The sequence below is a fragment of the Herpailurus yagouaroundi genome, unplaced genomic scaffold, assembly GCF_014898765.1.
Source record: "Herpailurus yagouaroundi ecotype Mexico unplaced genomic scaffold, PumYag 139, whole genome shotgun sequence".
Lineage (NCBI taxonomy): Eukaryota > Metazoa > Chordata > Mammalia > Carnivora > Felidae > Herpailurus > Herpailurus yagouaroundi.
Window position 1 is genome coordinate 81,617,719 of NW_024412394.1, and position 13,169 is coordinate 81,630,887.

The window sequence follows — 13,169 nt, forward strand, 5'->3', positions numbered from 1 at the left end:
AGCCAAAATCAAGAGTTGGACACTTAGCTGACTGTACCACCCAGGCACCCCTGTCTCCCAACTTCCTAATTTCTGTTTTCACATTAAATATCTTCTCTTTTACCTGGGTGATTTTTTTCTCATTTCCATAACCATTGAGAAGTTTTTGAATAATATAAATATAACTGCACTAATACAGAAGTTCAGGGATGTACCTTGTGCATCAAGGGAAGGAGAGGAGGATTTCAAATGAAATGTGTCAAGTTGGGGAACCTGGCTGGCTAAGTCCGTGGAACAACTCTTGACCTCAGGGTTGTGAGTTTAAGCCCCATGTTGAATGTAGAGTTTACTTTAAAAAGAAAATGTGTAAGGGTGCCTGGGTGGCTCAGTTGGTTAAGCGGCTGACACTTGATTTCAGTTCAGGTCATGATCTCACGGTTTGTGGGTTTGAGGCCAACATCGGGTTCTATGCTGTCAGCAGGGAGCTTGCTTGGGATTCTGTCTCCCTCTCTCTCTGCCCCTCCCCTGCTCTCTCTTTGTCTCTCTCTGTCAAAATAAATAAGTAAATAAAAACTTTTAAAAAAATGTATAAAGTTGTGGGACTGTGGCTATAGCTTCACTGAAAAGTCAAGTGGCCAATGGTGGGTTTCACTCACGTTAGTTGTGAAGTTCCCGGTTGTATTAAAACACTCACTGACACAACCGTTCCAAAGCAAAGTCATGGGTAGAAATTTACAATAGCCAGAATGGTATTGGGGACATTTTAAATAAATTTGCTAAGCAAAGAACTTATATATAGATATAAATAATATAAATAAATGAGAACAAGTGGGATGCAACTTGAATGTAGTAAATGCCTACTTGATAGTGAAATGGGAAGACTTTCTGGTGATCCTGTTTTAATCATATAAGAGTTGGACTGTGTAACCAAATCTTTTTTTCTTTTTTTAATGAAATAATGTTAAGTTCTTTTTCATAGTTTTTCACCTAACAAACCAAGGGTGCGTATACTTGAATGAAAGATGGCTCCAATTGTATGCAGTGTCCACCAGGATTCTGAGCCAAGTATCCAATTATATCCCAAGAAATAATATCTTTATTGTAACATGGCCTCAGTGTTTCAGACAGTGACTCCACACTGTTACATTATGGGTTAAGCTGTATTTACATGTAACTTGACCGCAACAATAGAGGAAGATGCTTGGTTTTACAGATGGCGTTGTATAAACAGTCCTGTAAAGGTACTTGCAAATGACATTAGAGTTGGAAACCGAAAGGGTATTGTGAATACACTTACAGCTGCTATCATTTCCTTCCTCAAAGAAAGGGGCTTGGGGTGCCTGGCTGGCTCAGTTGATGAGCATGTGACTCTTGATCTCAGGGTTGTGGGTTGAAGCCCTGTGTTGGGTATAGAGATTACTTAAAAATGACATCTTAAAAAAAAAGTCTGTTCCTTGATATTTATGCATAATTTCTACATAATCCTTTCTTTTAAGGAATATTCTTTATCTCTTCTTATTCCTCAAGTCACCTCATTCTTGCTGATCACAGCACAAATAAAATACACTTTCACAGCATTTTAAATCGCCTCCTAACCATTGAATTAGGTGTATGTATAGAAAGATAAGTAAGTTTTTGGGGGGATGTGTGTGTTTATATGTTGGTCAAAATAAGCCAACAGCTTGAGTACCTGAAATCTAGTTGAGATTTATGCATGTTAAAATATTTGATACAAATAGTCTTGGAGAGTGTCATTATAAGTAAACTGACAGCCTCACAAATTCTATGTAAGGCTTTTGTTTTGGTGAAACTTGTGTCACTCAATAACGTTTGCCAGATTTTACTTTTAAAAAAATTGTAATAGCGTTTCTTTGTCTTTTCCTCTGTCACCGATACAGATCCACATCCAGAGAACTGAAGGATGTGACCATATGACCTGCTCACAATGTAACACTAATTTTTGTTACCGATGTGGGGAAAGATACCGCCAGCTCCGGTTCTTTGGAGACCACACTTCAAACCTCAGTATATTTGGATGCAAATATCGCTACCTCCCAGAGAGACCTCATCTAAGGAGATTAGTGCGAGGGTCGGTCTGTGGTGAGTGTCCGGCATGATTTATAGGAATGCTTTCTGGGAAGGAAGCAGTGATAAGAGAACCCAGAGATATAGTAGCCATGGTAATTCTGAGCACCTATCAGGTATTCTGGTGGGGACTTCACCCCAAAACAGGAGGAAGATATTTTCTCTGTTTTTGAGTTTAGAATGGAAATTTAAATTTGTTAGCAGGACACAATTCATATGAGCAAACGGATTTTGTTTGAAAAACAAATTATTAATTACACTGCAGAAATGTGAAGCCATTAGTCTTTTAATTTCTGAAGCCTTATCGTAAGCCATTTGATGAGAGGGACAATGTCACCTTCATTTTCCTACTGGCAGTACCTAGCAATGGGTCTTACACGTATCCTCTATTCATTCATGGAAGACGTGTAATACAATTTGTAAAAATCGTATGTTTCAGAACCCTGTACTGGAGTTTTACTGTATCTATTGGTTGATGTCACTGTATGTATTTTCTGTTGTATTAATAGCTAACAGTTAATGAAATGAGTATCAGATGCTCTCATTGTATACAAACCCAAGTTGATATATCCAAATGCAATGTTTTGTTTTGTTTTGTTTTGGATTTACCCCTTCTTTGTCCTCAGCAACACACGATCTCATACACAAATATGCAGACATAAACACAGATGCCCACTCTGGCCTGATGCCACCAACCTTGTGTGATACAATGTTCTTCTGACCTGATATTGCTTCTTCCAACAGCTCCCCACTTCTCTGGAATATATCCACTGTGAGGCTTCTTCCTCGCGTTTTCATTACCCCAAACTCCAATATTTTGGAGGGCTGGCTAGGGAATCTAACTATTTATAACAGTATTTCCATGAGCATACCAAATTGCAAATTAAGTTTTGAGATATAACCTATTTGTAAGGCTGTGTATACAGAGAGCAACCCGAAACCACAAAATCCTTGTATTTTCTGTATTACTTGTTCTTTCCTACTTAAGTGACATTTTGTGGTAAGGTGTTTCCTTCCTATTTTTTTAAATTTAATCTTTATTTGACCATCATTTTTTTTCCTTTTTGTTATTTGGTTTAATCATTCTTAAATAAGGGAAATTATTTCCTGCCCTAATGGTACAATAATATTTTGGATGCATTCTCTATGGGTCCTCTCGTTATTTACCCAGACGCCACTCCCACCCTCTTCTCAGGTCACAAAATAGCGTTCAGTTACTTAACAGCCTAGAAAATGTACAACCATTGAACATTATCAGCAGAGAAATATCTTCTCTGTACAGTCTTTTCCATTTTTACTTAAAAAATTCATGGTCAGCTTTCTGTAAATGGTTTTCTTTTTGGCCTACTTTCTGCTCTGTGTGCACGCATATGTGCTGTCTGGACAGACCTGACGAAGTAGGGAGCAGCCGGCTTTCAGATAAGCTCTCCCTCCCACACCTGTTTTCCCACCGCCAGGACAGCTGCCTCTAAGTGCTGTTGGACCATAACTCCAAATGAGGTGGTCCACACCTCTCCCATCTGCACCAAGGGCTGGAAAATGACTTACTCTGTAAGTCACAAACCTAGCTTCTCCCTGCCATATAAGAGAGAAGATGGAGTATAGCAGACCCCTCCAATGTTTTATCTTTGTGGGAGGTAATCCCGTTTGCTTCCTCAGTTTGGGACTGCAGCCTCCAGATGTCCTTGGACAGAGGCAGAGAAAGGGCCTGCTCTTCCCTCACAGCTGGAAGATGGGCAACATGGTTTGCATTCCACATGACCATGTGTCCAGCTATGGATCAGAAGTTCTGCTCCTGAAGAATAAAGGAGAACAAGATTTGAGGATGATTTTAGTAGCCTTTGCCATGGGGACATCTCCCTGGTGGGAGTAGGCAGCTTATTCAATGAATGGTGTGGCAAATAAAAGTGACTGAGAAAAAGTACTTAATTCTCCTATCATTACGCACAAATATTCCCAAGTATTAAATTAAAGTGTATAATAGTAAACAAAATATAGGTCTTTAATTGATTTCTAGATGGCAAATAATTTATATGAACAAAAGCAATACAGCCTCCTCCAAAAATAAGTATCCAGTTTTTTGTTTGTTTGTTTGTTTGTTTGTTTGTTTTTTATAAGATGAAGTCTGGAACCAGAATTGAAAAAATGCAAGTAGCCAATAAACAATTTTAAAAATAGCCAATGCTGTGGGGCACCTGGATGGCTCAGTCAGTTAAGCATCTGACTTTGGCTCAGGTCATGATCTTGCGGTTCACGAGTTCGAGCCCTGTGTTAGGCTCTGTGCTGGTAGCTCACAGCCTGGAGCTTGCTTCAGGTTCTGTGTCTCCCCCTCTCTCTGCCCCTCCCACACTCATGCTCTGTCTCTCTGTCTCTCTCTCTCTCAAAAAAAAAAAAAAAATCCAATGCTATGAGTAGTCAGAGAAATGTAAATTAAAAATATTTTTTGAAGTATGGATTAGCAAGTTTTGGGGTTTTTTTTGTTAATACTCAATGCTGGCCTTTTTTTTTAAGTTTATTTATTTATTTTTGAGAGAGAGAGAGACAGAACACATGTGAGCACACAGGGGAGGGACAGAGAAAGAGAATCCCAAGCAGCCTCCATTCTGTTGTGCTGAGACCAATTCAGAGCTCGAACCCATGAACCATGAGATCATAACCTGAGCCGAAATCAGGAGTCAGATGCTTAACTGACTGAACCACCCAGGTGCCCCTCAATGTTGGACTTCCATATTCTACTGAATGAACTAGAAATTCTGTGCAATTCTTTTACAAAGAAATGTGAAGGGCATTTTAAAATGTGGTAAATCTAGGCTGACAGTGGTTTATTTGCAGGCGTATTTTAAAATTTTTAAAAGGGAACAAAAATTAAGTACACAATTTTTTTGAGAGAGAGAGAGAGCACACAAGGGGTGTAGGGATGGAGGGGAGAGGGAGAGGGAAAGGGAGAAAGAATCCTAAATCAGCTTCACACCCAGTGTGGAGCCTGACATGGTGCTTGATCTCAGGACACTGAGATCATGACCTGAGCTGAAATCAAGAGTCTGACGCTTAACCGACTGAGCCATCATGGTGCCCCTAAGTACACACACATTTAAATAGGGTATGATATATGGATATAATAGAATATTATTTCAGCTATTGAGAATGTTTTTTTTAATTTTTTAAAGTTTATTTTATTTATTTTGAGAGAGACAGCACAAGTGAGGGATAGGCAGAGAGAGAAAGAGAGAGTGGGGCCAATTACTTAATTGGATTCTGTGATTGGTGAAAAGTAAAGTACATGGTTAAACATTGTGTCAATTAACTGGTTATCTTTTTAAATTAGAGATTAAAGACTGTATTTTCTGTTTGTCTGGTCATGGCTCCAAGGGCCATTCTTTATGCATAAAAAAGTTAATACCTTTTCTGACAAACTTCCAACAAATGACTGCATTATGTGTCTATTTATTTAGGTAATTGGTTATTCCAAATTACTGTCCTTAACTTGTAGAGTAGTGTTGCTGGTTTATTCTTTTAGGCTTTTTTTTTTTTTTAACGTTTATTTATTTTTGGGACAGAGAGAGACAGAGCATGAACGGGGAGGGGCAGAGAGAGAGGGAGACACAGAATCGGAAACAGGCTCCAGGCTCTGAGCCATCAGCCCAGAGCCTGACGCGGGGCTTGAACTCACGGACCGCGAGATCGTGACCTGGCTGAAGTCGGACGCTTAACCGACTGCGCCACCCAGGCGCCCCAACTGGTTTATTCTTAAGTGGCAAAACCCCCTCCATTCCTTCCTCATCTCTTGCCATGTTTGCATCGTGCGGCTGTACCGCTTAAGATCAAGGTTACTATATGATGACAAGACATGAACTACTAGCCTCTTTTTGTGTGCTAGTGCTTTCAAAGTTAGTGGAATTCTGACTGTGAACTCTGTGCCCGATTTACATGAAACTGGCACGTATGAGAATCACTGCTTAGATGTTTATTTAGAAAAAAAGTGCTGGTTGACGCCATCATTTGCCAACCTGACCAGGTTTAGCCTTCTTGTAAGTGCTTCCTTTATTTTCTCACGTTGCATTTTGTTTTTTCCATGAAACCAGTGTAGACCGTCCAATTTATTTCTTTAATTTATTATTTACTATTGTTGACATACAATGTTACATTAGTTTCAAATGTGCAACAAAGTGAATCAACTTCTCTGTACCTTATGCTGTGCTTATGTCCAATGTAGCTACCATCTGATACCATATACTATTACAGTGCCGTTGACTGTATTTCCTATGCTGTACCTTTTCTTTCGGTGACTTAATTCATCCCGTAATAGGAAGCCTATATTGCCCTCTCCTCTTCACCCATTCTGCCCATCCTACCTCCCCCCTCCCCTCTGGTAACCATCAGGTTGTTCTCTGAATTTATTAAAAGGATTCATTTGACTAACCTTCAATATATTGTATGCTTATTGGTAATTATCTCCAACGACATTTAAACATCCCAATTGCAGTTCAGTCTGTTAGGTGTTCATATTATTAGTTTTCTTTGGACCCGGGAAGTAAGCAAATCACATTTTCAGATGTGGGCTTGGATGTAAGCCCTCTGTAGCACCTACTACCTCTCCATTTTGTGAGCTAATTAGGTTTTCTCCTGCCAACTCAGAATGTGTCACTCTTTTGTTGATCTTTCAGAATCTTGAAAGATGAAAATGAAAGAGATCTAAAGGGAAAGCATAAAGATGAATGGCTCTGGTAGTATAAAGTGAGCCAGTAACTTTGGAATTTTTTTTTTTTTTTTGGTAATAAAGTTTAAATGACTTATGAGATGTTTGACTAATGCACCCAGGACTTCTGTGAAGTTACTGAATTTACATAAGTATATTTGTTCTACACCTGATACATTTACTTAGAGAAATATTGCCTTAGTTATAATAAGACTTCTTAAAAAACCACATACACTGTGGTATTAAAAAGCATTGCTGAAATTGTTTGATAAATTAGTTTTAAGACTAAATGGTTTTGCCTTTTGTTTTCCAGCTGGAAAATTATTCGTTGCACCTCTAATCCTGGTCTTGGGATTAGCACTAGGGGCCATAGCAGTTGTAATCGGTAAGAAACACTTAACATATTTGAGATAAGAATTTTCTGAGTGCTATAGAGAGAAAAGGAGTGTAGATGTAATAATAGGAGTCAGTTACTAAGTAGACATACCTGTTCCATGCTTGCGTTAGACAGGCAATCAGCATATGATTTATAGATTCAGAGGGTGTGTTTCATATAGGACATTTGTGTGACACTTTTTCAGTCTACAAAGACTTTGATTCATGTAGCTTATAAAACAGTTTTAATTCCCTTTTAATACCAAAGTTAATACAAATAGTTTTTTATGAAAGAGTCCAGTGGACTAGGATGAAGATTTTCCGATTCTGAGTTTAGGTTGAAGTATTAAGGGAAAAGGTTCTGGTATAGCCTTGTGTGTTTGGTTTGCTCTAGTACAAACCAAAGGGTACACTGGGTAAAAAAGATACCTTCAATGTGTATAGGAACATATACCCAACGTATACTTCAGCACTGACAAATAGAAAATATATGAATGATTTATATTGTCTTACTCATACAAGTATATGGAAATACGTGTTTTTTTTTTTTTTCAACGTTTATTTATTTTTGGGACAGAGAGAGACAGAGCATGAACGGGGGAGGGGCAGAGAGAGAGGGAGACACAGAATCAGAAACAGGCTCCAGGCTCTGAGCCATCAGCCCAGAGCCTGACGCGGGGCTCGAACTCACGGACCGCGAGATCGTGACCTGGCTGAAGTCGGACGCTTAACCGACTGCGCCACCCAGGCGCCCTGGAAATACGTGTTTTAAAGCAGTGGTTCTCAGAGTCTAGCATGCTTTAGAATAACCTCGAGGGCTAGTTAAAAGACAGGTTGCTGGTTTCTGTACTGAGTTTCTGATTCAATATGGGGGCAGGGCCCATGGGTTTCTAGTTCTCAGAAGTTCCCAGTGATGCTGATGCTGCCAGTCCAGAGACCACATTTTGAGAATGATTGCTTTAGAGAATTAAAAATATATATATTTATTTTTAAAAGGGGGAGGGAGGTGTGGGGGAGGGGCAGAGGGAGAGGGAGACACAGATTCTGAAGCAGGCTCCGAGCTGTCAGCACAGAGCCCGATGTGCAACTCAAACTCACAGACCATGAGATCATAACCTGATCTGAAGTCGGACCCTTAACTGACTGAGCCACCCAGGTGCCTCTAGAGAATTTTAAATTAGACACCATAGGGGCACCTGGGTGGCTCAGTCAATTAAGCGTCCGACTTCGGCTCAGGTCATGATCTCATGGTCTATGAGTTCGAGCCTTGCATCCGGCTCTGTGCTGACAGCTCAGAGCCTGGATCCTGCTTCAGATTCTGTGTCTCTCTGTCTCTCCCTCTGTCCACCAAACCTTCCCCACACTCTATCTCTCTCTGTCTCTGAAAAATGAATAAGCCTTAAAAAAAAAGTAAAACTAAATTAGGCACTGTAAATAAAGATGGCTTTGATAACATAGTAGATGGGATTTCTTTTCTAAGTAAAATTAATTTTCATATGTAAAGTTCTATTTAGCAAGTAATTTACATGTACAGGACACGTAGAATTTTAAAGTAACTGACAGTTAAGCTCTTATGATTTATGAAGGACTTTATGAACTAGATAAAAATAATTAGATGTTATTATTTGCATTTTACAGTTAAGAAAGTCAGGCTTACTAGGAGCTCCTATGTGGTAGAACTGGGAATCAAACCTGGCATTTGGCTCTACAGTCCATGTTCTTAAGTAATACATTATCCTGCCTGAAACTGAAGTGTGATATCAGAGTGCAAATGATATGACTGGGGATAGTAAAGAAGACAAACCTGAGATTGAATATTTTGATAGAAAACATGTTTCCATATTCAAACTGGTGTCACAGAGGTTGTTAAAAGGGAGAGAAAACTGTACAAAAATAATAAAGAATGAAATCTTATAATAGTAACTACATGTTATTGCATAGGTATCTCCCCTCTTTCATCTGCATGCATTGCTAAATAATAATTTTTTGTAAATGACTACAAAATGAAAAATTGAAAATGGAAAAATTTCAAATATATAAACCTAATACCTTTCCTCCTAATTAGCTTTAATCTTTTTTTGTTTTTTAATCCTTAGGTTTATTTGTATTTCCTATCTATTGCCTTTGTAAAAAACAGAGAAAACGATCACGGACAGGAATGCACTGGTAAAATGCAGAATGATTTCCTGTAACTAAGCCGGTCTGGGTAGGAGCCACACAGAATGGCACACCGTCTGAGAGTCACGTCTTGAAAAACACTGCGTCCAGTCTCCCTGTGGTTCTCTGCAGGCCACAATGCCTCTAGCTCCGGTGCGCTCCCTACATGGTATCCTGTCCTTTCCTTATACAGTTTGCTGCTGTTAAAAAATGGTCACTTTCATAGACTATAAATATCTGTAACATAACTCTGACATTCTTACTGGTTCTTGGAAGAAAATATTTTAATTAAGAGCCAGTTATCCTCAGAATTATCTGAGCATGCCTCTCCCGAGCACTGTTTGGACTGTCTTTGTACCTAACCCCCCTTCCAGGCCCTCTTCTGAGACTTGGTGTGAATAGCGGAAATCATCCCACCTGTACCATTAAGCAAGGCCACTTTTCAGAAGATAAAGGCCGGCCATATGTACCTGTTTTTATCTGTGGCCCAAGCAGTGTAATTCCTTCATCCTTCCGATGCTATAATTGTTAAAAATCTCAATGCCCAAAAGGGAACAAATGAAACGAAATTAATGAGAAGACTCATGGGTTGCTGAAGTGTATATGTGCAGGGGTGTGAATGTGTGTGTATAATAAGTATCTGTATTAAAACTAGGTTCAGTTACCTTGTACTTGTCAAGTTCCATGCCTCTACACTATTTTTCCACATTTTCATAGACATACTTAAAGATAATCGTTCCTTTGTGGGCATATTTTGGTAATGTACTGAATTAAAGTCAATGTAGACAACAGGCTACTTTGATGTTGACCCTTTCTATTCCTTGCTCTCTTTGTCTCACACACATGCACACACGCCAGAAATTTGTGCAACGTCACCTGAAGGATCATCAAACTTTATTAACTGACAAAACTGATAGGCTGCTTTTAGGAAATTCTCAAGACCAGAATGTTTAGTCTCTTCAGATTTCTTATATTTTGGCATAGATGTTTTATTAAATGAACAAATCCTTCAGAGGGGATTAATTTAAATAACAAGTTTGCTGTAGTGAGAACTGCTTAAGCCTTTAAACAAATTGTTGTTCTGCTAGTTTTTTAATCAACTAGTAATGACAGATAATTCTGCTTTAGGTCAAGTTCTGATAGTATTGGAAACCCCACCCTCTTACCTCTTTTCTCTTTCTCTCTCTCTCTTTTTTGTTTGTACCCAAGATTTTCATTTAAAAAAAAGTACTAGTTTTGAAGGGTTTTTCTTATGTTTACTGCTCAAGTGCATACTAATGTGCTGATGTCTTTTTATGGATAGGGTAATTTGAAAACACAAATTTTTGTGATTATGGATGCATTTATCTAAAATAGAAACAACTTTTGGAGAAGGAAACAAAAAAAAATGAAGGAAATATTTTTAGCAAGTTTTACCAAGCTGAGAAGTCTTTAAAAATAAGAAAAAGACACATAGCTAAACAATGCTATTCCTTTGTTTTCATCATGAAAGTTCATTAGCAGAATGGAAGTAAAGATCTCTAAGAAGCCTGAAGTTTCCCCTTGTCTCCAAATCCTAAAAATTAGATATCTGCATAGATGTAGCATTTATTTGTCAGAAGCCTTACCTGAATTGTAATAAATTCTGTGATAAAACATGCATTAACATGGATAGTTGGTCTTGTTGGGCTCTAACAAATATAAGAACATTTATCATTTTTATTGGGCCTAAAAAGTCCATGATAGTGAAGTTTACTTGCATGAGTAATGAGCTAGCATGCTTCCATTCCTTCTGAAGAACACTCAGAATAGCTACACTGAAGCTTCTGGACTAGTCTCTATTCAGTTAGAAGAAGGTGTGCCATTTGTGATTCTACAATGGTATATTTCTAAAGCATAACATGGTGCAAGAAAAAGTGATGCTTTAGTTTCACAAATTCACCTTTCCATTCATCCATCCATCCAATGGATCATTTTGAGTGCCTATTCTATGTGCTCTAGTCTTAAAACAAGAGAATGAAACTTTCTAGCCTACATCGATGTAATTCTGTCATAAAAGTGCTTAATTTTTGTAAATTCATTTTTTTCCGGACTTAGGTGTTAGTTTGACAATATGTGAATGTGATGAATTTTAAATCTAGTGGATAATATGTTTATGTATGATATGTGTATGTATATATACATTTAAATATACATACATATATAATATTTCCATAGCTGCATATAAATACAGTTGCCACATACATATATACCAACTGGCTAAATAATATACTCTCTGGTCTTAGATAATCTATTTTCTTAGGCTATTGTGTCTCTTGTCTTTGGCCTACTCAGGGATTTTTATTCCTTCCTTTAAATAACTTATCTTTTGGAGGAATTTTTATATTATTTAGAAATGTTCCAATTTTCCAGTTACAAAGCAGTGTCTGTTATCAGTGAAAACTCTTTCATCAATGCTTGAGATACTGTACACAGTGTTGCACAGGATTTTCATTTTTCTATTGCATAGATTTTTTTTTAAATTACTGTATGTAGTTTTCTCTTTCACAGTTGGTATATATTAGGTCTTTCCCTGATAGTGACAACGTAATAATTTGTGATTTTTTTTTTACTAAGTATCATCAAGATCTTAAAAAGAGAGAAGAAAGCAAAAAGATTATTTATATGTTAGTGCCAACATTGAAAGTAAAACAATAGTAGTAACTTTGGGGATAAATTTGAAAAGCTACTTTAGAAAAAGAAGCGTACACATAAAATAAATATCTTTGTATCCAAAGCTTGTCATTTTTTTATTGTAAATGTAGTATATACTCCTTTAAAAGAATCAAACCATATAGAATTATAAAATGCAAATTCACCTGCTCTACCCCATCCCTTATTTTCTAGGGGTGACCACTGTTAATGTTTTGATATGTGTCCTTCCAGAAACTTTCTGCAAATATTCTAGTGTGTTTGTATATGTCCTTGTATATTAGTTTTATATAAATAGAACAGTATTCTTAATGTTCTGTGATTATTTTTCATTTTATTGTATATTGGTAGACACCTTTCCGTAAGTGTTTAAATAGATTTACCTCATTCTTTTGTAAATTACTACATATTACATTGTGGGACTATCCTTAATTAGTCCCTATTAAATGGACATCGAGATTGTTTTTACTTCTCTATTACAAAGCATCAGTGAAGATCTTTTACATATATTTTTATCACTTAATGTACACATTTCCATGATTTTTAAAATTTGTTTTTTATAAGATATTTGTAATAAAATTTTAACGTGTTTTTGGTGAATGAGATCATAGAGATACTATATTTGAGATCTTTTTCTTGAAGAAAAAGAAAGATTATGTAGGAGTGCATAAGTTTTAAAGAAAAGCAACTTTTTGCAGGATAATTCCCTCCCTGCTTGATTAGCCAAATAAATATGTGGCCAAAACTTATAAAGGAAAATCCATCTTATTCCAATAAAAACTGCAACAAGATGTCTGTAAAATAATGTGAGAAAGCTACATTGATATTTGGATTGCCTGGTTTTAAAATTTAAGACTTTTAAAGGAAATAGCTAAACTCTTCATCTTTGTCACATTTTGTTAAAACACTATCCATGTTCATGCATGTTGCACCACAAAGGAACTTAATTATGCCATTGTGAAAAATAGGAAGCAGCGTGTTGGCAATTATGAATGACCACAATTATCCATAAAAAAATAAATTTAACTATCTGTAAGGTTTGTAGATTGTTAGAATGCTTATAAATTTGGAACAACATGAAACATCCATTTTACAATGAATCCCAGAAGTCTCCTAAAACCTTTTGTATGTGGAGCTAAAAAGGAGAGGAGTCAGACCTTTTGGTACAAGCAACAGCCTGTGGCCACCACCTTGATTTTCTGATAGG

The 13,169-nt window shown here is 37.2% G+C and overlaps 1 protein-coding gene across 1 annotated transcript in view; it reads left to right on the plus strand.

Moving 5' to 3' along the window:
- RNF217 (ring finger protein 217) overlaps positions 1–12,274 on the plus strand; it is a 131,618-nt gene extending 119,344 nt beyond the window's left edge. The window contains exons 7-9 of the mRNA XM_040474625.1: positions 1,878–2,079; positions 7,074–7,145; positions 9,232–12,274. Coding sequence (XP_040330559.1) covers positions 1,878–2,079; positions 7,074–7,145; positions 9,232–9,305 — 348 coding nt within the window. The 3' untranslated portion in view covers positions 9,306–12,274. The remainder of the gene's footprint in view (positions 1–1,877; positions 2,080–7,073; positions 7,146–9,231) is intronic.
- Positions 12,275–13,169: the final 895 nt, after the last annotated feature.